Source organism: Podarcis raffonei, chromosome 6 (genome assembly GCF_027172205.1).
Source record: "Podarcis raffonei isolate rPodRaf1 chromosome 6, rPodRaf1.pri, whole genome shotgun sequence".
NCBI lineage: Eukaryota > Metazoa > Chordata > Lepidosauria > Squamata > Lacertidae > Podarcis > Podarcis raffonei.
In genome coordinates, this window is record NC_070607.1 from 39,534,716 (window position 1) to 39,561,772 (window position 27,057).

General features: G+C 40.4%; 1 protein-coding gene across 6 annotated transcripts in view; it reads right to left on the bottom strand.

The window, feature by feature from the left end:
* PATJ (PATJ crumbs cell polarity complex component) overlaps positions 1 to 27,057 on the bottom strand; it is a 157,843-nt gene that overhangs the window by 123,158 nt on the left and 7,628 nt on the right. For 5 of the 6 annotated variants that reach the window (XM_053392227.1, XM_053392225.1, XM_053392226.1 and 2 more), the window contains exons 8-17: positions 25,154 to 25,375; positions 22,091 to 22,181; positions 21,867 to 21,958; positions 20,548 to 20,689; positions 19,055 to 19,195; positions 14,991 to 15,067; positions 13,194 to 13,250; positions 12,014 to 12,148; positions 10,068 to 10,235; positions 7,201 to 7,326 (exon numbers count right to left, since the gene is read on the bottom strand). In XM_053392227.1, coding sequence (XP_053248202.1) covers positions 7,201 to 7,326; positions 10,068 to 10,235; positions 12,014 to 12,148; positions 13,194 to 13,250; positions 14,991 to 15,067; positions 19,055 to 19,195; positions 20,548 to 20,689; positions 21,867 to 21,958; positions 22,091 to 22,181; positions 25,154 to 25,375 — 1,251 coding nt within the window. The remainder of the gene's footprint in view (positions 1 to 7,200; positions 7,327 to 10,067; positions 10,236 to 12,013; positions 12,149 to 13,193; positions 13,251 to 14,990; positions 15,068 to 19,054; positions 19,196 to 20,547; positions 20,690 to 21,866; positions 21,959 to 22,090; positions 22,182 to 25,153; positions 25,376 to 27,057) is intronic. The other variant, XM_053392224.1, reaches the window with a different exon arrangement.

A 27,057-nucleotide genomic window follows, 5' to 3' on the forward strand; every position in this document is an offset into this window, starting at 1 on the left:
GATTTCCTTAAGAATGGAGAGGTTTGATCTTCTTGCAGTCCATGGGACTCTCAAGAGTCTCCTCCAGCACCATAATTCAAAAGCATCAATTCTTCGGCGATCAGCCTTCTTTAATTAGGTAAAGGTAAAGGTACCCATGACAGTTAAGTCCAGTTGTGAACGACTCTGGGGTTGTGGTGCTCATCTCGCTTTACAGGCCGAGGGAGCTGGCGTTTGTCCGCTTCCGCTGACAGTTTTTCCAGGTCATGTGGCCAGCATGACTAAGCTGCATTTGGCAAAGCCAAGGCAATGCAAGGAAACGCCGTTTACCTTCCCGCAGGAGCGGTACCTATTTATCTACTTGCACTGCGTGCTTTCGAACTGCTAGGTTGGCAGGAGCTGGGTCTGAGCAACGGGAGCTCACCCCATCATGGGGATTCGAACCACCGACCTTCCGACTGGCAAGCCCAAGCGGCGCAGTGGTTTAAACCACAGTGCCACCCGCATCCCAATTACATAAGGGCAAAGTTGTTAGAGAACTGTGTGGTTAACAAAAAGATTTAAAGCTGGAACTTGGGCAGAGCAAGCAATAGAGGATCTTACCAAAGAGCATTAAGAAACATAAATCAGCCTATTAATAATTTTGCATGCAGAAAAGTTCCAGGTTCAATCCCCACCATCTTTAGTTTAGTGATAGAAACAAGCCCAGCAATGTTTCAAGTATTATTGATTGGTGTTGTATTATGTTGAATGATTTGATAATATACCTGGCTTTACCATTAATCCTACAGCTAAATGCATTTTCCACAGAGCTTAGTTTTCCATACATTAAGGATAGTGCCTTTAACATATCTGATCGGACAGAAATTGAATAAAAACAAATGTGAAGCTGTTGAAATTGTAGACTAGGGAAAATCGTTAGAATTTTAGGCTGGAAACTAAGTGAAAACTTGCCAAACCATACACACAGTAAGAGCACTACATATCACATTTGTGCGGTCAAAGTATATTTATAAAAAAGCTCATTTATCTTTCCAGTTCTATAATCTTATTCTTGACCAGAGATTGAAACTCCAGTCTGGATCATATCTGATTTCCAGACTTCTAATTTTTGAGGTTTGTTCATTAGAGACTTGTTTTCTTTCATAGACTCCATTTTGTGGAATGTATGGTAAATAATTGATTTTTACCAAGATTACTAATAAGCAAAACACTTGCATACTGTTGGCAAATAGCATCCATTTCTATAGCACCTTCTGTCCAAAGCCCTTTATGAACTTCATATGAAAAATAACTTTAAGTCTACAGATCAAGTAAAATGAAGTCATCTATGAATTCGCCAGCAACACTACATAAAAGTTAGTTAGGAGGTGAGCTACTCATCCAAACAGAATGGTGGAGTGAAAAAATAAGGGAGCCAGAGAATATTACTCAACCTAGAATTTGGCCAGAATATTAGATTTAACACCATCCCACATTTAATTACCAGGCATGGGGGAACCAGCAGATGTAGGTTTGTGCTGCATCTTGCAACACCACAAAAATCCTGAGTTATCAACTGGCCTATTGGTTCAGTAGATTAAATTAAAATTTATAGGTCACCTAACACAAATAATGCATCCAAAGCAATTTATGTTATATAGACAAAAACATGCCAAAGAAACAACATAAAACTTTAAAAATACATCAGTCAACATAAATAAACAGTGAAGAAACCATCAGCTAAAAGCAAATCACAAGCTCTAAAATGTTAAAACTGTTCCCATTGAAAGTACTGCAATCCAGGCATAGGGCTACACGCCTAATTAGGCACAGCATGGGCTCAAATTTAGCCTGCAAGGTCATTTCCCCAAAACCATTGCACCTCCCCCCCAAGCGGGGCAGAAGCTTCCCAGGCTTTTGGAAGGATGTGCCAGGGGAACATTTTGGGGACTAGTCTAGCCCTAGTTCACTGACCGCATACCGCTGCTTCTGACATGTCCTGCACCCCCTTCCCTCCCTCACACTGCTTGGACATTTCCTTTCCCTCCCACCCTGGCTCCTGCCACACAGGTGGCACTAAACCACATAAACCATTGGCCCCTTCTCCTGGGTCAGCCTCCACCACCACCCCTGTCTTTGCCTGCCAGTCTCTGGCAAGGTATTTTCACCCACACAGAGGCAGAGTTGGGTCACCAGCCTAAGCAGGTAGAAAACATTCCCTGGCATGGAGATCACCCATGCCTCCATGACAGCGATGAATCCAGAATTATGCCAAAGCAACCTTCTTTCCTGTATAAAAGTCATAAAGGACCCAGAGTACTGATATAGAAAGGGAGTTCTCTGAAAAAAATGATCCAATACAAAGGAGAGCACATACACATCTCCTCCAACCACCCCTTATTTATCAGGAACATGCCCTGTTTTTTAATCCCTGCCCCTGGTACATCATCCTCCCTCAAGGGATGCCTTTTGTTTTGTTTCTTTTTTTCTTTTTTAAAACACAGTATGAAATGGTACCATCCTTATCTCTAGAAGTGAAACCCTTTAGTGGGTAGCTGGTTGCATCCCCAGATGGGTGCACATGTCAGTAACGGCACAAGCATGAAGCCCTGAGGTATCATGCAGTACATAGCCTGACACTTCACACATTGCTGATGTCAAGGTATACAGTATACAGTGGTACCTCGGGTTACAAACACTTTGGGTTGCAGACTCCGCTAACCCGGAAGTAGTACCTCGGGTTAAGAACTTTACCTCAGGATGAGAACAGAAATCGTGCGGCGGCAGCAGGAGGCCCCATTAGCTAAAGTGGTACCTCAGGTTAAGGACGGTTTCAGGTTCAGAACAGACCTCCAGAACGAATTAAGTACGTAACCAGAGGTATCACTGTATTTTGAATTGATAGTATCCTATATTTACCATTATTTCTTTTGCCAAAAGAACCACTATCGTGCTCTTGGCTTTATCCCCACCCCAATAAATTTGCTAAGCAAATGAATAATGCCGGAGAGCAAAGAGCCTTCCGTAAAACAATCCTTGCCACAGGAATAGGCACATTGCAGGCAAGTCCTCATTTTCCCCTGTGTGAAGCTTTGGAGGTCGTGCACATAACATGCTGGACAGCCAACTGTCCAGCAACTAAAATTACACTCTAAACTGTAAGAACGTTTCAAAGGTTTATGCAAAATGGGGGAAAAACAACTGCAGATTCTTTCCGACATCCCTATAAAACTAAAGCCTACAGGCAAATTATTCCCAAACCACCCATTTTGGGATTCCCTTCGCCTTCCAAAAGCTCATCTGGTATTGCTCACAGTTAAGAGCAGAATACTGGAAAAGGCAGACGAGTGAGGAACGGCTAAGAATTCCAGAAATACAGAAAGCCTCAGATATGGCCTTTGTTCTCCCAGTAATAAACCTCTGTCCTGCTTTGCAAAAGTGAGTTTTACTGTGTGTGATTTATTATGTAATTACAGCAAAGAGATATTAGAGCTCATTAATTATCTCACACAGTATAAAACTTTTAAATTAAGTTATCGGCCATACAAATGTCACAACGGATGCCATTTACTCACTTTAATATATAATGATATATTGCAAATGCTGCTGGAAAGAGCAGATATTTTTTCCAGTAAGCTTTAGAGGCAAAACATATGGTCCACCCTTTCCATTTGGGCAGTTTCTCTGTAGCCACCCTTCCTTCTGTCTAACTTTGTCTGATATGATGGCCCAGTTCACACAAACACCACAGCGTACAGACAAAACAGTCTTTGGCTGAGTGCATGTCTGCAGTTGTGCAGAAAAGCCAGAACGAGCCAGCCAAGTTACAGCTTACAAGGAGTGCCCAAAGGGCCAACGGCTACAGTGTAACATAAATAAATTAAACATTTTATGTTTTGCCATGTTTTTCTATTAAACAACCATAGCAATATTAAAACCACCAAAAATAAAAGCGCTGCTGAAAACAGAAGCAGAATATAATACTTCATAGCCCTTCAGACTTCAAATTCCTGACCAATCAGCAACATCAACTCAATATCTAAATGTTGCAATAGAGCTAGCTTGCATGGAAAACAAGTTGATATTGAGTGGGCAGCCCTGCTTCTAGCAGATATCAATCTGGTATCTGAAGGCAAATACATTTATCATAGGATCTCATTGGGTGGTCAAAGATCGCTTTTTTAATAGAAAAATAGGTGTCGGTACTAACAATGAAGTTGTTACAGGAAGTGTCACACTTTTTAACAACAACAAAAAAGAGGTGCCAGTACTGTGTACCCTTGAGTACCCTCTTGAAAACATGGGCTATTCATAACAGAGCTGCTCCCTGAATTACCCCAAATCTGGATGCTCAGAACTTTAAGTAGCTAACCGCCATCTTGAATTGAGACTAGTAATCAGCTGAGTAGCTCATAACATTAAACATGCTTATAGCAGCTAATACCAGTCAAAACCTATTCTGCTGAATTTCAAATGTGGCTCCACATAGAGCAATTACAACATCTAATCTGGAGGTAACATAAACATCTACAGCAAGGATATGGCTGCAAGGATACACCAAGAATAGTGTCTAACATTGAATAATTTCCCCCCAGTAGTTTCATTTTGTTTTCACTGATTAGCCATTAGCCATGTTCCCCCACCCCTGCCCCAGCTATGCAGTCATGAGAATCACTGTGACTGCATTCATATAGCATCTCCTCCAATAGTCCCTGGAAGCTGGAAAAGAAACATTTTTTTCAGAGCCCTGACTCAGGGAAATCCCTACCCTCCAATCATTCCAATTTCCAAGACGCATCTATGGTCTACTGCTACCAAGACTTCCAGCTGATTGCAAAAACGGCAGTGCCTCAGCAGCACCAAAGGGTCCTTGTGTGGAAGCAACCTTGGTTACAGACCGGGGGGAGGAAGAAAGAGGTTAATAAAAAATACATTTAAAAGCATTTGTAAGAATATGGCTGAGAAGGAAAGAGAAAAGCAGTGCCTGTAATTTTTTGAGAGAAGCTATTATGTGCATTATCCAATATATACACCCAAGGTGGTATCATAGGGCAGGTTAGTGCTTAGAAAGCCTTTGCTTATTAGATGCCCTCTCAATGCTTTGGACTACAACTCCCATCAGCCCCTGTTTTATAGTCCAGAACATTGTGTTGGTGAACGCTGGCTTACAGATTGATGGAAGTGGAGACGCAAGTGCAAAATACTAGAGGTCAGGTAAGCATGGGCTAGGTCAGAGATGGAAAACATGTGATCCTTCAAAATGTTGGACTCTCAGCTCCTACCAGTCCCAGCAACCATAGCTAGTGGTGTGTGATGATGGGAGTTATAGTCCAACAACAACTACAGGGCCACAGGTTAGCCATTCCTGGGCTAAGGCAATAATTTAGTTTTCTGCGGGTCACTCCAGTCTATTATAGAAGGGCCAATTCTAGTTGCATATATTCATTTGCCCCCCTCCCCCATGGCCTATCAAAAGAGTTACTGTGACTGAATATACCTCATTAATAGATATGCACCATAAAAAGCTTAGTAGCTCAGCAAGGACACACTGCACTTTATAAACCAATATCTTAAAATGATGGAAGATCTAAAATTAAATGGCTTACAGCCCATTTCAAATAATTCAAATTTAGCTGCATCCTATTCCTTGCCAATGTATTTGCATCGGTAAGTAAATAAAAACTGTTATTAAAGCCTCCATTAATTCTGATCATACAAAAATATAAAAGCAAGTCTGCATATTATTGCCCTCTGCAAAGGATAGTAGGTAGATCTACTGCAAACATTTGGGACCCCCTCCTAAATGTAAAATATGTCAAGGGGGGGAAAACTTTTCACAAGCACGTCTCAAGTATTTGTCTTGAATCTGTCCCCATTTTGTGTCTTATTTTGTAAAAGTATTATAGATTTCTATATCCTTTGACATATTTGTCTTATTAAACAAAAGCATTTAGACAGCACTCATATACGCAGTGTGTTACGGCAAACAGTTAACTACATTCCTTAGTTGGAGCCTTTAAAAATATCATATTGATGACATCAGCAGCGTACACTATTTTCTATTCCTGGTAAACTTTGCTCAGACAAATGTTAGTTTCAACTATTTTCAAAATGCAACAACTTTCATTTTACGCTAACAAAATTGAGCTTTTATGGAGATTGTGCACAAGCTTTCTGTAATTACCAGAACATTCTTTGTTACAGATTTCTAAAAAGGGGACAGTTTCACTATGATGTTCAAACTTGATGTCACCATTTCCAGTTCTGAAATTCTATTATTGTCCTCACTATTTTCTCCTAAATAGCACAAAGCTTTCCTTTGGCTTGTTATTCTTTCTATAAAAAAATTAACACAATATTCCTTGGAACAGGAAATAAATTATCCAGTTCAAAACTTTTGAGTTTGCTATTGAACTATGTAATAGTATTCATACAGCAGCAATAATAGCAATTTTTGAAGCTAATATAATACCCTGCTTGCAATGACCATACAAAGTTACTTTGCACTGAGTCAAGCCATTGGCCTGTCTAGCCCAGTGATATACTGCATATCATGATTTGCAACAGCTCTCCAAAGTAAGGGGTTCTTTCTGAGGCCTGATGTCCCTAAACAATACTGAAAAAAACTACTTAGATAAAGACACCCCTGTCTTTTAATTGTGAATAAAGCAATTTTTCAGATTGAGCTATAAATTGTATGAAGTAATCCAGTCAGGCTCCTTAACAGCGGAAGGGAACAACTGAGAGAGGTAGGAGAAAAGGAAGCAGGACTGCAGAGAAAAGTTGATGTTCATTTGGAGCATCACCCCTTTTTCCCCCAGTGCTCAGCTCAGCTGATCAGCGGGAGGGAATGTTGTGGACCATGTAAGATTAGGCAGTAGGCAAGAGGAAGCACATACTGCACACTTCTGAACTAGAGATAGAAGCCAAAGCATGCTTCTTAGAGATTATTATTGTTGTTTATTAAATGATGGCTGCTTCTTCTTCTGCTTCTTCCTATTATTATTTCACTACACCACTCCATAACAATGGATAGTAGTTTTTATCAGCTATTTAAAAACAGCTCATGTATCTACACAGAAAGTTTTTGAGACTAAAAACAAAAACTGCAAAAGAACCAACTCAGCTCTTTGCTAATATGCAAAGATCATGTCAACAAAACGTACAGGGAATACTAAGGCACAACCGTAAATGCAATAAGGATCGAAGGCAATTAATCATCACGGATGCACAACATACCTGGTAGTCCAAAATGCTGAATCCTAAGCCCATCTTAGTGTCTTTTACAAGTTCAATGACATTGACTTCGGAAGACCAAAGTTCTAGCTCCACCTCTTCCTCTTCTTCTTCCTCCCTTGGTTTCACCTGAGAAATAAGATATAAAGCTTTTTCCCCCCGTTGATAAATTTATCCATCATATGCAAACTGAAGAGGGTGCCTGGACTAGAATTTAAATCACTCTGTGAAACTAGGTATTGGCTAAGGTCGCTAACCTTCAATGGTTGCATTAGATGCATAAAAGTAAAAGGGCACAGAGAGGAAAGCAAAAAATAAAATAAACCTGGTATGCAAAGGAAGCTAAGAGTACGGCCTGTGATCTTGGAGGCTCCTGGGTCAACACTTAACTTTGCCAGGAACCCTGTAAGTGGCCACTGTATCTTGCATGCCATCTTCCTCTATAGGATAGTTGCAAGGATTACTATCCGTAAAGTGCTTTGAACGATCCAGAATTCATAGTTTTAAATAGTAGGGGCAAAAGCACAAAGGAACAAGGCCATAAAATATTCAGTCGCATGATCCCACAAGGCTTTCAGTAGAAAAACAAGGGCACTTCTAGCTGGAGACTCTGAAAGGCAATGTTATGACTCCTTACACTGAAAATCTGAAAGAGGTCCCATTACCAAAAGTCTGTATACATGAAGGTAGACTTAAATATGTACATGGTTAAAAAAGGAAGACCTCACCAAGGCTTGGTAAGCCAAAAAGCATGACAGTAGCCATGCATGAATTAATTGTGCCTGTTTTGCTCTTCCCTACTTATACTTATACTTCCCCACTTATACTTATATTTCCCCACTTATAAGAAACAATCCACAATCCCTAGCTTAGTGCTACATAAGAGCCAGGGATCGCTTTTGGCTTTGCTCCAGATAAACTGCGATCTGTAGCCAAGGTTTCGTTCTTAGCTTATTATCTGTGATTTATTAGAAGCGAAACAAACTACAATCCCTGACTTAGACGTTACACAATTATTATTATTAATTAAATTTATACACTGCCCTTCATCACAGCATCTCAGGGATGTTCGCATTATAAGAACAAGGTAAATAGATTCAGAAAGCATATTCTGTGGTATTACTCAGAGACAAATGAATGTATACAATCAGTGTAAAACCATTGTTTTAAAAGATCTGAGTGGCCACTGATAAACTTGTATATTGGCATTGCACTGCCAGTTAAATGGAACATTTAACTTAATCACTAAGCTATCCAAAGCAGGACACTGGTACATCAAGAAGATACATCATTATGGAGCCATGGAGCCAGAAGCAAAAGTTTACTTTATTACAGAACACTGAAAGACAAGGTCTGTACTTCTGGAAAAAAATTTAAACTCAAACTGTATTCTTCCAGTTTGCATCAGGTCCTTTGTTCACAAGATGGAAGTAATCAGCTAATGGGGAAGCTGAGACTAGGTATAATTCAAAGCTTTTGCTCCCTTATTAAACTGAAGAATGATGAATGGGATGTACACCGTCAGCATGTCGGCCCATTGATTTACATACCTTGTATCATTAGTACAATGATGTTTCCAGCTACCTGCCTAGATAAAGCCACTAGGAGTTTCCAGTTACAGTGAAAGTAGTAAAGTCACAAACATGAAATATCTCTCAGGGAAGATGCATTTGTTAAAGTACTGCTGTAGCTTTGGTTCAAAAGCACACACTCAGCTTCATAAAATTCAAGGCAGTGAAGCCTGAATTTCAGATTCTGATCAGATTCATTGTTCACCGAGAAAAGGCAAAAAAGAAAAAAGGCTGTGACCATCGTTTTCTGCACTATGCACAGAAGATATATGACTCCCCTGGTGGAATGTTTGGAATTGCAGGCTGTGATCCAGCAAAGCCTGTGGGAGAGTGGCAAAATGCTTCTGTGCTTGCTCTCTCTTTCTAGTAGTAGCTACTGGGCTTCCTGAAATGCTCTTCTAAAGGGTCTCCTCATTTTTTGGGTGGGACTGCCACTGTCACCTAAATGGAACTTTAAAAAATCACCTGTGATTTACACTTTGGATCCTGACACCAGTGTTTGATTTCCCCTCTGCTTACAAAACACTACAATTAACAGGGCTTTTGCAGGAAAGGGAAGTCACAAGAGTTTTAAAACCAGGATAGAATGGATTTAGAGTGGAAATCTAGAACCCTTCAACCACTATCTAGACTGTTTTGGTAGACCTAATATTCTCCTTGATGAATTTATAGTGCTTCAACAATACCTCCATTTCCTTTCTCTCCCACATCATCTTTCTTCCATTCCTACTATTGATTTGTCAATCCCTGTCCTGTCTTGAGAACACTTCTATACAGTCGTACCTTGGTTGTCAAACTTGATCCGTTCCGGGAGTCCGTTCGACTTCCAAAACGGTTCAAAAACCAAAGTGCAGCTTCTGATTGGCTGCAGGAGCTTCTTGCACTCAATCAGAAGCAGCGGAAGCCATGTCAAATGTTCAGCTTCCAAAAAACATTTGCAAACCAGAACACTCACTTCTGGGTTTGTGGCGTTTGGGAGCCAAAACGTCTGAGTATCAAGGCATTCGAAAACCAAGGTACGGCTGTATTCTGAAAAGTACCTAGTTCCTAGTTGAGCCTAGAGGGCCAATAAGAAGTAGTTACAATTTTAGACCACTACATTGTTCAACTGCAACTACCTCAGCTGTTACCACTTGGGCAAGGAGAGTTACTAGACCGTACATTCATGGCTAATTTAAATCCCGCTGAATACAATGGGGCCACATCTGGATCCAACCCATTATCTTCCGAAAGTCAAGGTACATCTGTTGGCACCCCCTTCACCTTTTCTTTTCATGTTTCAAAATGTTATTGCTTTACCTTTGGTTCTGGAGAGCAAGCAATAATGGCTGTGGGCTCGTCCACAAAGGATTCTGTCCCATCATCAAACAGGCGCCGGCAACTAACCAGGGTAAATGGAGGAGGCACTTCCTTAAGAAAAGAAACTGCCTCACGGCGGGATTTTCCATAGAGCTGAACACCATTTACCTATGACAAGAAATGAGAACATACATGGACTTGAAGGCAACTGATCTGGTTCCACCCTAAATCATACTTTTATTTTTTAAAATAAATATTTGTAAAGGGGATATGTGTATGAATTAATACTTATTATCACTTTTGAGTTGTATCTTTGCCCTTTTGGTCCTTCCAGGCTGTGATGCATTATGGTTTAATTTTATTCTTCTTATTCTGTTTGTGTGTGTGTGTGTGTTTGCACTCATGAAAGGAGTAAGTAATCAGTTGCTTTTATCTCAGGGGTGGGAGACCTCAGGCCCAGTGGCCAAAAGTACCCCTCTCCCCCAGTCTCTCAATCTGACCCTGGAGACTCTAACACTACCTCCTGCCCAGGACACACCCCTTCTTCCCAGACCCCCCCCCAACCCACATCAGTTCTGCTCTGTGCCTTACTTGAGCCTTTTTGTCTGGCTGGCAACATGTCCTTGAATCACATATGACAATTCTTCCCACTCGTGAGGTTAGAGAGGATGGTGTAGGTACCTCTGACTTCTGTGTGGGTAGAAGGTAGCCTACAGGCTAAGCATCACACTGTCGCTCCATGCATGTTTGCCCCTGGCCCCATCCACCACTGCCATGTGTTCCTCCACCCACCCAAAGGAATGAAATCCTTGGGTTGAAAAAGGTTTCACACCCCTGACTGAGCCTCACCTCCAGCTCCAGCACACCAGTTCAAAGCAAATCTCTTAAAGCAGTCTGAAACATTTCTATATATATTATCACATTTGTAGCCAGTCCTCTTTTCAAAATTAAGACTCATATACACCTTCCTCACAGGATGAAACACATCTGAATAGGATTGCAATGCCCCTTCTCTAAATCATTCTGAATAATTCTGAATAATTCTCTGAATATTCTCTGAATAATTCTGAATCATATTCATTCTACACATTTTCTTCCTTCCTTACTACTAAGTGGCCAATTTCCAAACAAAACAATGGTCTTGAGAAGGACAGCAAAGAGGAGGAATGGTAGTTATGGACTGACTCCTTTTCAGCCAATGGACATTCTCTTGCATATCTTATTAATTCCAACGGCCTGTCTCTCGATTGTAGTATCAGTGGTTTGGCAGCGCTGTTTTCTTTGTGAGTTTGTTACTTTTTTCTGCCCATTACAGCTTTTATTTAATGGAGTGCATAACCTGGTTAATTTTTAACATGTGCTCTAGGCTAACAGGGGGTATATTTTAACCAAGAGACCAGTTTATTTTTTTAAAGAAACTCAAAACTGGAGGAGTGGGATGAAAGAAATGTTTCACAAGCTCTGGACATAGTTGTGGATTTGGATAAGTAATGTATAGACAGAATCCAGGCTTATATAACAATAATTCACTAACAATTAAATCATAGCAAGGCTTTATTACTTCCATACTACAGTTTTGGTTGATTGTCAATATATTTCTCCCCCCACCCCATGTCCTTTAAACCTTTGGCACTCAGCATTTCCTATAATGAATGTTGCAAAAGGAAAAACAAACTGCATTGATGGGCATGAGTTTGTGACATAGTGAATTAAATGATTTAAAGGAGGAACTGCTTACATCTCCTATGGAAAACCCAAAGGCCTAAGACTTCCAGAGTTAAGCACACACTTTCCTGCCCTCCCCTTATAGCTTTAATTTATGTTAATACTCTTCGTAGCTATGTAGAAAGGTACTCTGATGAGTCTCACCCACATGAACACTAGTAAAACACTGGAATGTGACTAAATATCACAGCTACATACAACGTATTGTCTACAAACTTTACCTCTAGTAGTTCATCCTCCAACTGCAATAAACTGAGTTTGGCAAACGGACCATCAGAAGCTATTGAAGATATATAATGATGTCCTTCAAATGTATCCAGTTCCACCCCCAGTCTCATTGTGTGAATAGGTAGGAGCTGTTGAAAACAAAGCAGTGTGTGAGTAAGTAGCAGCTGTTAAAAAACCAAAATGTATGGTATTTTATCAGCTTTTCCAGTGACTTGGACCTCTAGGGACAGGGCCTCTTGGGAGCATGCTAGATGACAGAAGTCAATTGATAGATTTGGAGAACTTAAATATCTCAAAACAAGGGTCATAGACTACACCTCAGCAGTGTTATCTATAGCTTCAGCAGTTTTATTGCTTAATGTCTAATGGCTGCATTCAGACATCACATTAAACTATGGTTCAGTGAAACGTGAGCCTCCACCTGGGTTTGCATGCTCGACCTTCCCCTCTCCTCCTTCCATGCAGCCAGAAGGAGGAGTTGACAAAATGTAGTTAATATTGTGAGATTCAAACAATCCAACTCTGGTTTCTGAAGGAGGTTTGTTTCAAATAACCATAATAAACATTTCCCACAGCTCCAGATTTGGACAAAATGGCAAAGTGGCAGGAAACCAAAAGCAGAAGCCAACACCCATCACCTGAAAATCTCAGATGATCAAGAAAGTTATATGTTTATTTAGGCTGATGAGATGTAGTTGGTCAAATGAAATCCAGCAAAGCAAGTTGGCATTGGTCTGTCCTTTTGCAGATTGCATACTAACTTTGTGTAGCTTCTTAAAGTAAAGTCTACACTACAGCCTAAATTCCTCCCAGTTGGTAGTCAAGGTGAAGGTTTGATTTACAAAAAAATGTTTCTAGCTTGCATTCTTCAACAACTCCTGTCCTAGCAATCAATAAGCCAAGACATCGGCACAAAGCATTTCAAAGAGCAAAGCTGCTAAATACAGTACTTGACATCTAACCAATATATTTAATTCTGCACAGACTATCATTTGAAAAAGGAAGGACAGAATAGCTTCTTGGGACAAATTCATGTCCAGCACATAAAAAGAGATACAAAGGCGGAATTTGCCCAAACTTTCAAATATAGTAAGTTCTAAGTGGGTGGTTCATACCCATATCTATTTACACTCCTAGCGTGTTACAGAAATAGAAAAAGGGACGACTCAATACCTTTGAATATTTCTGTAGCTCAGCATCATCTGTGATTGGCATGTCCACAGTTGAAACCTAAAGAGTAAAAAGGAGAGATTCCATGGGTACTCATTAAAGCATTATATTTATTTCAAAGTCAGTGGGCTAAACAAAGTAAGTGTACAACAGATGTAAAATAGATAAATCATAGCAATGCCCCTTTGTGGAGAGGAGCAAGAGTGCTGATCATTCTACATGTATATTACAAGGACAATGGTGTATGGATACAGTTGTGCTGCTCCTATAAACGTATTATGACCCTACAGGTCTTTTAAATGGTCTGGGCACATCTGAAGGTGCAGCACTGCTAACAAGAAACAGGTGTGGATCTAGTCAGCTCCACCAGGGACGACCAGGGACCCCATGTAAAATAAGGATATAATAACAATTTCTTTTAAACCACCTTGAAACAATAAATCATACCAGCAGTAATTCTGGAATGTCAATGCATTGCCAGTGGTGGTTGAAACGAAATTCACACACACTTTTTCATTCGAGCTTGCTTGCGTAGAGATTAAATTGCTTGTGTAGAGATTAAATGCGAGGTATCACGATGTGTTGCACTGTACACTTCGCTCATCAGACCCTACCCCTCATCAGAAACACAGGCGGGACAGGGCCTTTTCAGCTGTGTCACCAAAATCTGGAACAGCCTCTGAAGAGAGATGTCTGCTGGGACCTCTTGCTGTTCATTTTCAGACAAGACTATTTTACTTCAGAAATTTAGATAATAACAGCACTTTAACATTGTGCATTGTTTTAAGTGCCCAGAATATTTGTAAGGCAGATATAATACTGATAATTAAATTAACGATGCCACTTCCTCATCAAGTAAAATAAGTTTTTGTATAGTTTCAAAAAGCTACTTACAACTCACTGTAAAACTAGTGTCTGACTTCAGTCATGGGGTTAGGAAAATAATTGACTAGTTTCATATATATATTTAAAAAGGGCAGACAAAACCTGAGTATCATGGGGTCACCTTAATTGCTTTCAAAAAGTCCAATCAACTATAGAGCATTATTTATTGGAAGAGAAAGCTCTTAGTTGATCATTTAAATAAAAGGAGAAATATCTAGTGGATAGCTAGCAGCACTAAGAAATAGTTTGAATTGATCAGATGGGGTTAAGACAACTCCAATTCTTTATTGCCTGCACTGGCAATCAATTTGCATCTCAGTTCAATTCGAAGTGCTTTTGACATTTAAAACCCTACATAGCCTTGGACTGCAATGTTTTAAGAATTGCCTCCACACGTACGAATCTGCCTGACAGCCACGATTGGGGGAATTACGGAAGGGTGGTGGCAGAAAGGACGTGGACCTTTTAAACTGTGGTGCCAAGACAGCAATACCCTTCTAAAGGAAGATCATCTGGCACCATCAAACTCCCTGGCACTTTGGCAGACAATGCCATCACTCCTGCTGTGAAAAATATTCCCAGAGGTGCATTCTCCTACAGTCCCCCTTGACTACATCACTGAAACAAAGCCTTCCCTTTACTAGCAAACATCTTCCGGTATTGCTCTTTGAACTTTGATTGCTGCTGTTGCATCTTCTAATGGTATATTTCACACCATTCACGTCTTTGGTAATAACATTTTACTCAACATTCTAAATGTTGCGTTTTGTTTACTACCTTGAGTGTTTGGGGTTTTGTTTTGTTTTTTAAGTTGTAGCTAGAAATGCAGAAGATAATCACCCTCGTTAATTTGTAAAGAATATTAAACTTACACTAAATATATATCACAGAAACAAACGTATATGAACAGCATACCGTAACTTCAAAGTCAGGTCCCAGGAGTTTTTCCCACTTGGATTTTAATTTGTTTTCTGGCAATTCTGGAGCTTTCCCTAGATGCAACAATTAAAATTTAAGACCAGATCTTGAGAACTGCATCCCCCCCATTGCATATTAATAAAGACCAACATATCTATACCTACATCCATGTACAAGAAGAGTGTTACCCTGGGACAGTAGTGGGGAGGGGGCAGTGCACTCCTAGCTTCCCAACGCTGTGCACTGATGCCGAGGGGGGGAGGGAGAAGGCAGCAGGGAGCTTTTCAGCTGCAAAAACAGCAGCAGGAGTACTGGATTGGCTCCACTGCCATTCCTGCTCCTGCCAAGCTCCCTGTAGTCTTGGCCCTCCCCAATCTGTGTAAGCAGCTGCGACATGCAGTTTTGGTAAGCCAGTAAGCTGGCCACTGCTAACCCTGCATACAGGAAAACTGTAGAATTCTGCCCTGTAGAGCAGAACATTGCAGGAGAACAAAGCATTATCCAATGCTGTTTGTTTTGTTTCAAAAGTAAGGACAGCAATTGTTGTGTCAATGAGACATGGGCGCTGCATTGTTTCGCTGCATCAATTGATCATTCTTGGCTGCAAAGTTCAGTTCAATTAACTTAGAAGGACCAGATGACATTTATAAAAGCTGACTGGGCCATCATTCACTTGCAGCAACTCCTCATCAAGGACTACATCTACAGAATGCACTCATGAACTTTATACATTTGGCAGACGTAGCAACGTACGGTTCTGGTTGCCTCAACTCAAAAAGGATATTGCATTGATGGGAAACGTGCAGAAAAGAGCAACAAGAATTATCAAGAGGTTGGAGCAACTCCATTTTGAGGGGGAAGGTACATAAGGGGAACATGATGAAGGTGCATAAGGTTATGCATGGTACAGAGAAAATAGGCAGATAAACATTTTTCTCCCTCTCTCATAAAGCTAGAAGCTGTACCATCCAATGAAGCAGAATGCTGGGAAATTCAGGACACACAAAATAAAACCTCTTCACACAGCACATTGTTAAAAGTATAGAATTTACTACTACAAGAGTGATGACCAGCAACTTGGATGGCTTTAAAAAAAGGACTGGACAAATTCATGGAAGAGGCTAGCAGCTGATGTGTTCTACCTCCACTGTAAGAGGAAGTACTTCTGAATACCAGTTGCAGAGAATCCTAAAAGGGGAGAGCAGGGCTCTATTCAGGTCCTGCTGGCAAGCTTGTCATAGGAATCTGACTGACCAGAGCGAGAGTAGGGTGATGGACTAGGCAGGCCTTTGGCCTCATCCAGCAGAATTCTAATTATAAAAGCCTTGCTGGCTTAATCAGGCCAGTGAGCCATGTGAACTTCAGCTTCAGTTCTGAACCAGCCTTCCATGGGAACTTGGCTATCTTGACATTTATATCTTTTCAGCTTTCTTACTTATGCAACCAGAGCGGTATTACAGCCATGTAAGACAATTTGACATGGCTAGACAACATAAAAATGGCTGGCTGCCCTGCATTTGACCCCAGCCAGAAGCTCAGCATACTTATAAAAAGTTCCTTCCCTAAGTAATATTTAACTTGCAGAAGTCAAAAACTCCCACAGGCAGACAGAAAAGTTCAAGTAACAGTGGCACCAACAGGAGGATAAGTTTACCACAAGCTATTTTATTTTATGGCTTATTTTGTTACCATTTGGGACAAGTAACAGGACATTACATATGAGCAGCACTCCACGTTCCTGAAATCCTAATGCATACTGCACTTACTTTAATGCTTTTCCATCTAAAACCACATGCATTATTTTGTTATTTATGTTTTTAAAACATACAATGTCACATTAAATAGAACTACTGCAGGAAGGATCTGTTTAAACAGAAAATCAGCCAGTCTTGTCTTGAGTCTTTAACTTAAGAGAATGGTTTTGCTTTCATTAGAAACAGAGAACCACCACAGCATGTCAGTGTATAGTGTTTAATGACATCCTAAGATATCAAGGTAGAAGTCATGTATTTGAAAGTAAATCCCACAGAACTCACTTCCAGGCAAAAACACACATAGGGATTGGATTGCATGCATTTCATCTTCATTGATAATCCTTCAAACATTTGAGCAAAGGGTCATTTTGGAGGACTCCCAAATGACACAGGCTAGTTTTTACCTTTGCTACCTGGTAAGAATTTATTCAGATGCACTGAGCTTCTAAGACTCCATTGTGCCTTTTGCATGACCCTGAATGTCCAAGATAAATAAACAAAAGATCTCTGCAAGGCCACAGTGAAACTTAAGATTATTTCTTTTACTGAACTATATCAAGATTCTGTATCAAGAATCTTGCATGGGATTCATTTTTATGAAAGCAAGTTCCTTTGAAGGCAGTGTTATCTTTCCTACACAGCCCTATGTAAACTTTTGGAAGAACATGTGTGCAGTTTTATTAAATGAATTGTAAGCTAGCTGCCATTGAAGCTTTGTGTACACAACGCTCTGAAATATGGAAACATATAACTGAAGACATACGGTTGCAAAGTCTCTCTAGGTATGCATCCTTAAATTGCACTCCTATCTACACTTATGTGGCTTCATGTAGATCTTAATAAAGCATTGTCTGTTACACCAAGCCTTATGACACCGTAAGTCAATGCACATGGAGTTGAACTAGCGTTTCTTTCAACCACATTCTGAATATGGCCAGACAGGAGTTAAACCATTGGAACACCTGTCAAGACTCCCCAACCAGATGCTCTGAAATAATGGTGCAGTCCACTATGGGGTCAGATAACTTTTCTGGACCAGATCTTGGGGTCATTCAGAGAAGCTGAACGGTGGAAGATTCAGGACAGACAAATTGAAGTATTTCTTCACACAGCACATACTTAAACTTTGAAATTTGATCCCACAGGGTGTAGTAATTGCCACCAGTTGGATGACTTCAAATGGATTTTAGACCTACAGGATCAGAGGCAAAGTGCAGTCTGTGGCACAATGGGTCAGTGCATCTGACTGTTAACCAGAAGGTTGGTGGTTCGAGCCCATCCAGGGACAGCTGTGGACAGGAATCCTGCATTGCAGGGGGTTGGACTAGATGATCCTCGGGGTCCCTCCCAATCTACAATTCTATCATTCTAACCAATGAATCATACTGATGCTCAGGTACTCGTCTAGAACCCAACAAAGGGTTTCATGCAAACATCATATTAAATTATATTTCACTGACTGTACCAACATCATTGTAGCTGTTAGGGCACACCACTGTTTAAATCTATTCAGGAATTTGAATTAAAGCTTAGCACAATCAGACCTAGAGAAAAAACACATTTTATAAAACACACTTTTTACATTAAGTTTGAAAGGCGTTTCTAGAGTTTAGACAGGGCATTAAATTAGGGGCGTTTTACTTTAGTGCTATTATAATTAAGTGCCTGTCAGCATTTCCAATATAAGTACCTATTTTTGGAATTTAATTTGGCCATTAAATTCTGCTCCAGGGTGAACTTTTATAGACAGTGTTTTAGTATCAACCATGTTTGAAATGAAATGACTGCTTTTAGCTCTCAAGCACGAAAGGTAAGTGAATATATTTACCAGTGTGAAAACACTTTTACATTCCTGTATCCTAAATGGTTTTTACCTTTCTGTAATAAAATAAAATTTTACGAAATGACAAGCCTACAGATGTAGAATCGCATGCCACAGACCACTTATTTTCTTTTAAAATCATTCCAATTAGCCTGTGAATGCCCCAAAATGGTGAAAACTGACGAAGTCATCACAACTTGTCAGCTGCAGCAGAAAACAAGGGTTCCAGCAATTCTATAACTGCAGCATAATGCGTCTCGTGTACAGATACAAAGCTTCAAAAACAATAGACCCAGTTTTTAATGTGCAACAACAAAAAATATCCTGCTGTTATTAGGCCAAATTAGGCTGCTGCTAAAATTAATTGCTCAATATCCCCCTCTATTGACACTCATTTGTCCTACTACTATTTAAAGACCATATATGATATGGTTGGCAAACAGAAGGTTAGTGTAGCAAGTCTCCTCCAAAGATATATCACTTACCAACTGCATGTCGTTTTTGCTTCCTTTCGTTTTCAGAGTTGTCTTTTGGCTTTAGAAGTTCCTCGTTATCACTATCTATGGTAGTCTCAGTCTCCACGACACCAGCCAAGGATAAGGTTGGCATATTTGGCTGCTCTGCAACTGTTCCAAAAGTTTCCAGTCAACTGCGCAATCCAAGGATCGTATGCAAGAAGTGTACTTATATAACCTTTTAGATAGCAAGCTCTCTCTACTCTACCTACCAAAATAGTAAAGAAATGGGCTTGCTCACCCCAAGAAGTTCTTAAAAGAGTAGAATTTATTAGAAATTATTTATTCCAGAATTTATTAGAAATTATTAGAATGCTTATGATTGAAAAGAAAAAAATAACATGGTTGTAGGAAGATAAATGGTTCCACAGTAATCAGTACCTTATATTTAGCACAGTAAATATAGTTACATTATAGCATTTTGAGAGCTCTGCTGTTTATGTGTTAATTTCTGAAAGGCCCCAAAACTAACAGATTACCAATGATGTTCTCAGTACTGGAGTATGTTGCTTTTGTTGTTTATTACCTACCCTTCACTCCAAGGTACCAGAGCAAGTTACAATGTTAAAACACAATATTTAAAAGAGTTTAAAATAACTTACAATCACAAAAGAAGGTAGCTCCTAAAAACCCAAAAAATTCCAGTGTCAAAAGACAAAGTAAAGAGTTGTGTCTTCAGCATTTGCCGGAAGTTATACAATAAAGCTACCAGACTAACCTTTGTGGGGAACAAGTTCTGCCACACAGAACGCCCTCTCCTGAACCCCACCACCTGAGCTTCTGAGGGCAGAGCAAATACCAAGAGGGCCCACCACACAGCCAATCTTAGCACCTGAGGGGCTCTGTAGAGAATGAGACTTTCAGGTTTGTAGGGCGCTGAGTTGTTTAGGGCTTTAAATACTCCTAGCCCCCAAGGGCACCTGAGCCTCCAATGACAGAGTTAAATCCAGGAGCATCCCCCAAGCTGCAAACTTGGCTCCTTCAAAGGCAGGCTGCCTCCACACCTCCTGGACACAAGAACTTGGGACACAAAACACCCTTTTCTTTTCAGGATTTAGCTTCAGGTTATTGGCCCCAATCCAGCCTATCACCACCTCCAAGCACAGGTATAACACCTCAATATAAAATGGATCGTTATTGATGTTTCTTTTTGTTTGTTTGTTTGTTCTATATGAAAAAATAAAGTTGTGTGTGTGTGTGGCATAATATGATCTGAGTTACTACTGCAATCTGTAGTAACCGTGGTTACCCTCAAGTGAAGTCCCACATAAAACCTTTAAGCATGTACTCAGAAGAGTTTAAGAAAATGACCAGGATGAACTGGTTCTGCAGGAATGACCAGTCATGTAAATAAATAAGACTGTACCACAAGTACAAAAATGCCAAGGTATTCAGTGAAATAAATGCCAAGGGATTTTCATTGGCTTAGAAGAACATTAGGTATAGTTAAAGAAGAGCTTTACCTCTGCCTAAGCCTTTTTCTGAAGAGAAAGCAGGAAACAACGGTTTCTTTCGAAGCAACGCCAAGTGTACAATCGGGCCTGTATTTCGCAATGCCTCCACCACCTCTTGGTTGGTATAATTCTGAATGTTGATCCCATCAACCTAATACATAGACATGTATGACACATAAAATTGGTTTCTAAATGGAAATCCATGTCAGAAAGCAAGTTGCTTGAATGATAACACCAGTTAAGGCTAATTACAGGGCATTTCTAAATCCGAATATGAGCCTGGTTGCTCATATTAAATAACATTACTTAAGTTCAACAGGGCTCCCTATCAACCCAGACACGAAAAAGCAATTTATTTGCTTATTTATTAAATTTATTTACCACCCTTCATCACAGGGCAGTTCACAACATAACACAACACAACACAACAATTGGTCAGTTGCGAGACTGTGTGCATGAGTGAACACATTCTCAGATTATATGGGATCCTTGCAACTAAGAGTTCTGGATTTTTCAAATAAAAGTGCAGTGGTACCTCGGGTTACATACTCTTCATGTTACATACGCTTCAGGTTACAGACTCCGCTAACCCAGAAATAGTACCTTGGGTTAACAACTTTGCTTCAGGATGAGAACAGAAATTGTGCTGTGGCAGCGCAGCGGCAGCAGCGGGAGGCCCCATTAGCTAAAGTGGTGCTTCAGGTTAAGAACAGTTTCAGGTTAAGAACGGACCTCCAGAGCGAATTAAGTACTTAACTTGAGTTACCACTGTACACAGACAAGGGAGAAGTTGACATCTGTCAGCTTCCCATCTATCTGCATTCCTCTACACCATACTCTATAGCATTTCCCAGAGTCCTTCAACCCCCAGAATAGACTTTCAGGAAACGGCAGTGGAAAGGGGGAGGCAAAAAAAGGTACCTTTCTATAAATATGAGTTCTGTTCCTTTCACAGAAGGAACGTGAGGATCCAAGCCATTATCCTATACTATCACACATTGCATTTTCTGCAGAGGTGAACTTGCGGTCAGTGGTCATGCCATTTATATGCAGCTGCAGCCACCAGGGAGTGGTGGGAGGGAGCTGCATGTGACTGATGCAGTCATGTGGACAGCACAGACTACATAGGTCTTGAATGTACTTTGCTGGCAGGGAAGTTTTACATAAGGGAAAAGTCACTCGCATTTGATGGACGGCATGTGAAGGGGATTCTCAGCCAGCAAATAATCTGGAACAGATTATTTTATGCCTAACATTCTCAGATTTTACACCAGTAATGTTTTGCAAAGTATGATTCTACAGCCTGCAAAAATAAGACTTAAACTTACAGCAATAATTCTGTCATGGACTTTTATTTGACCGCTGTGTTCCGCAGCACTGTCAGGTATTATGTTTTTTACAAAAATCCCTGAAGAGTCTGCTTAAAGAAAAGAAAAAGAACACTGTTACTTGTTAATTCTGCATTTAGAATGCGTTGAAATTTTACAGATTCCAGCAAAGAGTCCATTTTGTGGGCTTTCTGTAGCAAAAGAGAAAATGTCATATAACTCACCTGTATCAGAAACTCCTGAATAGCCCACAATTGTTATACCAAGACTCTGTCCATCCTTCTTAGTCAACTGAACTTCATGAATTTCATTTTCCTAGGAAATAAAAGCATGTTTTGAAGCTTGAAGTTTCAGATTATAAACATCTGTATTAAGCACTTCTCCAGCTTCTGCCATGAATTCCCATAACTCATCTCCCAACTGGATGCTTCTTTGGTCCCAGAATCCAAGGGCAATATGCTTTTGCAATCTCAGTCCACAAGAGGTTTGCTATTTTCATAGCTTCAGTACTGAAATGAATTCTTCTAAAGTGTTCCTGTTGCTCCTAAAAGTGGCTACAACAGATTGTCAAAGGAGTGGGACCTAGCTCAGGCCTATGCAATAGTCAAAGGATCCAATACTCTTCCAGGTTTTTAAGGAGCCATGATAAATTCTGACATTTGCTTTTCACACAGGAGTAATTTCAAATATGCAATTCCCCAACATGAAATTGAGGTGGCAAACGCAGTAAGGCATTTTGCCACCTTAGAAAGGCACATGAGTTTGTCCAAAGTAGGATACAAAAGGTGAAAATAGCTGTAAAAGAGTGGTTACATACATATATGGGACAAGGTGATTTAATTTAATGGATAAGCAAGAATGTGATATGTCCAAGATAAAGTGAGGGTAAAGATGGAAGAAAATAATCAACCGCAAAGCCACACTGCCACTAACAGCTTAGAACAAAGTGATAGTGCAATTCAATTAAAGTAGTTAGATATCTTCTAACTAATCATATATGTAAGGTCCTGGTACTAGGAAACGTCCAACATGTTGATCCAGAAGACTATCTCAAGGCTACAGCAACATGGGCACAAAGTCAAGAAGTTATTGATGCCTCTTCCTCCTCCCGTCAGTAAAAATGCAATAAACTGGATGGCGTACAAATTTGCTGCCTGACATGACATCCCAAACCAGCTGCCTCACCCTGGCTCCCTTGAACTTCTCAGTCCAGGCCGGAAAGCAATCATATTGCATGAAGAGGCCGAAGTCTCAACAAACTCCATCTCTAGCAAGCAACTTATTTGGGTCCACCACGGAGTTCCTTGAGGTTAAGGTGATTAAGTCAGAAGAATGGCACTGGGGCCGAGATTACACCTTCTCTCCTTTCATCTGAATATTGTTTCATTATTCTCCAGAGGCATCATTAGACTTAAAATGGATTTGGAATCAGAGTACAAAAACTGAAATCACCTCAGCCAGGGTCATCCCCAATATACCAGTATTTTACAGCCCTAAATGAAGCAGCAAATGCTTCTTTCCTAGCCAGGAGGCATGTTCATAGTACCCAAGGCCAACCAGCCAATCTATTTTGGCACCTGAGGCAGAAAACCCCACATGCAGCTTTCCCCATCCCTGACAGTAAAAATTGTCATAATAATGAACGGACAATTAAATAGCAATTTGCTGTCCCTTTCATGACTCCCCAAAGCAGTGGTCTGCTATCTCATTCTGTCTAACTGTGGGGCAACAGGGCCCACAATACAAACCCATGTTTCTAAGAGCCATGTCCCCAAATATCTCACGGTAGTAGTTGAGAAGGAACAGAAGCGGCAGCAGTGAAAAAACCACACCACAGGGCAGGAGAGAGATCTCTGAAAATATTCCATGCCTAAAAAGCACAGTAGCAACAGATGGAATTCGAGCACAGCTTTGCTTACATTTCAAGACCTCCTGCATACTTTGAGTAGCATTAGTTTATTTTAATTACTCAAAACTGAGAAGGGCTTTTGTTTAAACAAAACACTTTAATGTGATAAAAATTAAAGATTTGTTAAAACCATATTTGTAAGATGCATTTTTAGCAGCAAATGTATTAGTGTAGGCTACAAGGACTCTAGTACATCATTACATTACCCCTGGAACTTAAAACAGAGGGCTGTGTCAAGTGCCAAACCTCCTTTTGGATAAATTTCTAAATAAAGGGCTGGATCCAGACTTTATCGTGCTTAGATTAGACCCACTGAAATCAATGGGACGTCAGTCCTACATCAGTCATGAGTAACGTAGGCCCCATTTCTTTTAATGGGTCTACCCTATAAGCATTATGACTAAGTTTGGATCTACTCCTAAAGTCTGAATACCATCTTTTGCATTGTTTTTGGTAGGTGAGGTTAAGCAGCTCTGTTGGGGGACTGTCAGTGGTTAGATCAGTGGTTCCCAACCTTTTTTTGGCCATGCCCACCTAAGCACCTCTAAAATCCTGATGCCCCCTTCCTGTGACATATAATTCTCATTATTCAAAAAGTGAACTCCTATCCACATGGAGGAAGCCAAAAAGGCCATTCACTGTTAATAACTCATTCTCAAATTGCCCCCCTTAAGAATCAAATTGCCCCCCTGTGGGAACCATGGGGTTAGATGAATCTAATTAAGTAGTCTGATTTTTAACATTTTGTTAACTTTCCCAAACCTTTAGATGGGCTATAAACCAAATACGTGAGAAGGGTCAGATTTCACCCCCCCCCCATGTATACACCTATATTACATAGGTCACAAGTATAATGGTAGAAGAGATTATCCCGCCTACTTCTGTCATCATAAATAGGTTTATAAGATTAACAACAACAAAAGATGAGGCTATTAAATAAAAGTGAATCTAACAATACTTTAAAGAACATTAAACCTGAGAGAATAAGGATTTTGCCCAACAAATATAAAACAGCCGTTATCAGGGCTAGGTGAGCCTCTGAGGGGAAGGCCTTCCCTAATAAGGGCATCCACTTCAAACAAATCATGTCCAGTTGAGGCAGAAGGAACAGCTCTGGAAAATGAAGGGAGCTCAGCTATAGGGAAGTAGTAAATAATCTTCTGCTCTGTGATAGCAAGAGAGTCTGTGAATTTCTACAGTGGAGGTGAGTGGTGGTGGAGGTGGAGGTGGCGGTGACTGTTTTTGGAACATTTGCTGAGATGCACCTTGAGGGGGGCAATTATAGCCTTGAAATATTGTGATCTATACAGAGTTTTCAATCGTGTATTTGCTGAAGAATGCAACTCGTGGAAGAACTGCAAAGTATGAAGATACTCACCGTTCCAAATCGCCTGTCGTGAAAAGGAGACAGCATACCAACAGGCTGGGCTACAGGGGTTGGCGGTGTCACTGTTACTTCACACGTGGGGTCTCTTGCAACAACCATCTTGACACGGTTCCCACAGTTTCGCAACACTTGAGCCACTTGTTCGCTACTCATTCCTTGCACGTTTGTCCCACCAATTTCCAAGATGTGATCACCAGTTCTGAGCCTGCCATCCTTTGAGTAGCAAACATGGCTTTACTTTTGCATAGTTTTAAGATTTGCAACTAAAGTATAATTAGGCACTGCCAAACTATAACTGCGTATTCCCCCTCCCCCCAAAAATGCCTCCAGACTGGGAAAAATGCTATCAAATGAAGCAATGCAGCACCAAATGCTTCTTTGAAAAGAAAAAGTCAAGTATTAAATATCCAATTTCTTTAAAACCTACTGTACCACCAGCCACTTCTTTGGTTATTTCATAAGGGCAAGGGGGCGGGAATTAAGAAACTACTACAGAAAAATATTTGTAGTTTTGCAACTTCCTATAGAAACTGGTCTATTAAACAGAAAAGCAAATGGAGGGGTTTGGATTTAGTGCTCCTAGAAAAAAGTATCTTAAATGCCACACGCACATTGCAAGACCATTTATGTTTAAGGAATTCTACATACTTTCCACCAAACTATATTTACAAGCCAGATCACTCTCGGGAAAAGTAAATAAATTATAGGAGTGATTCTTAAACCATCATTTCTTTGCGAGTAAAACATTTCAGATAATGTCTCAAGACAAAGCACCAAACCCAAGTCCATAAACCGCCAGACATGCATGGAGAATTTGACAGAAAAAATCAGATACACTTTCCTCTCATAAGTGAACATTCTGGCTTCTGCAAAGGTTCATAATTCAGATTTAGTGGATATGTCATTTTTCAGACTTTACATGGACTAACAACCATCCACACATGAGCTCCAGAACACCAGAAGAGCGGCTCAGACAAGTATAGAGTGGTTACTTCTGCAAGATGGATGCATGCAAGATTTCTTTTTGTCATAGAAGTAGCTGGTGTGATCTCCCATGAGCTGGTCCTCTGCTATTACACTGCCCATGTGGAACAGATTGTTTGTGTGAGCAGCTATTTGCCAAAGTAAACTCCCCAAGCAAACAATGTCTCAATATCAGTGCTGGCTCTTCCAGTCAATGGCCTTTTTTCATGTCAAGGCAAGACACAGTATGGCTTCCTGGGACCGTGCTGGCTTCCACTAAGGAGCTCACACCTGCTTTGTTCCTCTCTGGGGGCTTCTTAGCACAGCATGGAACAGCAGCTAAGCCAAAGTTTTTCTTAGCATGTTGTCTGAACCTGGGATCGTTGCTCAGGTCTCTCCTCCGTAAGCACAGGACAAACCTTGGCTACAAATCATGGGTAGAGAGGAGAGACCTTAACCACAAAGACTGGTTCAGATGACACACTAAGCCAAACTTTGGCTTGGCTGGCTGGCTGAGGTAAAAAGTCCACGAATGAGCAAAGAAAGTTCAATCCTCTCCTTGGGAATCATCATGTTCACCCTATGCCATGGTTTGGCTTAGCGTTACGGGTGGATGTGGCCATTATCTCTTCCTCCTTTTCTTTCCAAATTTAACATAATTACTCTCCTTTTTGTACTGTACCCCTATTCTTAGTCACTCAAGACTGCTGCAAATTAAGACAGTATGACATATGCTTTTGGATGCCAAAACATTTTGTTCCTTACAGCAAAACAGGTGTTCCAAAGGCACAAGAGAAAAGCATTCATTATAACAGACAGTTTTGTAGAGGGGGCAGAACAGCCAACTTTTAAAATTTCAACTCTTCAAGTCTCCCAACTTTCATTTATATTATGAATTGGAACACATCCTATAATCTGTCTCTTTTCCGTAC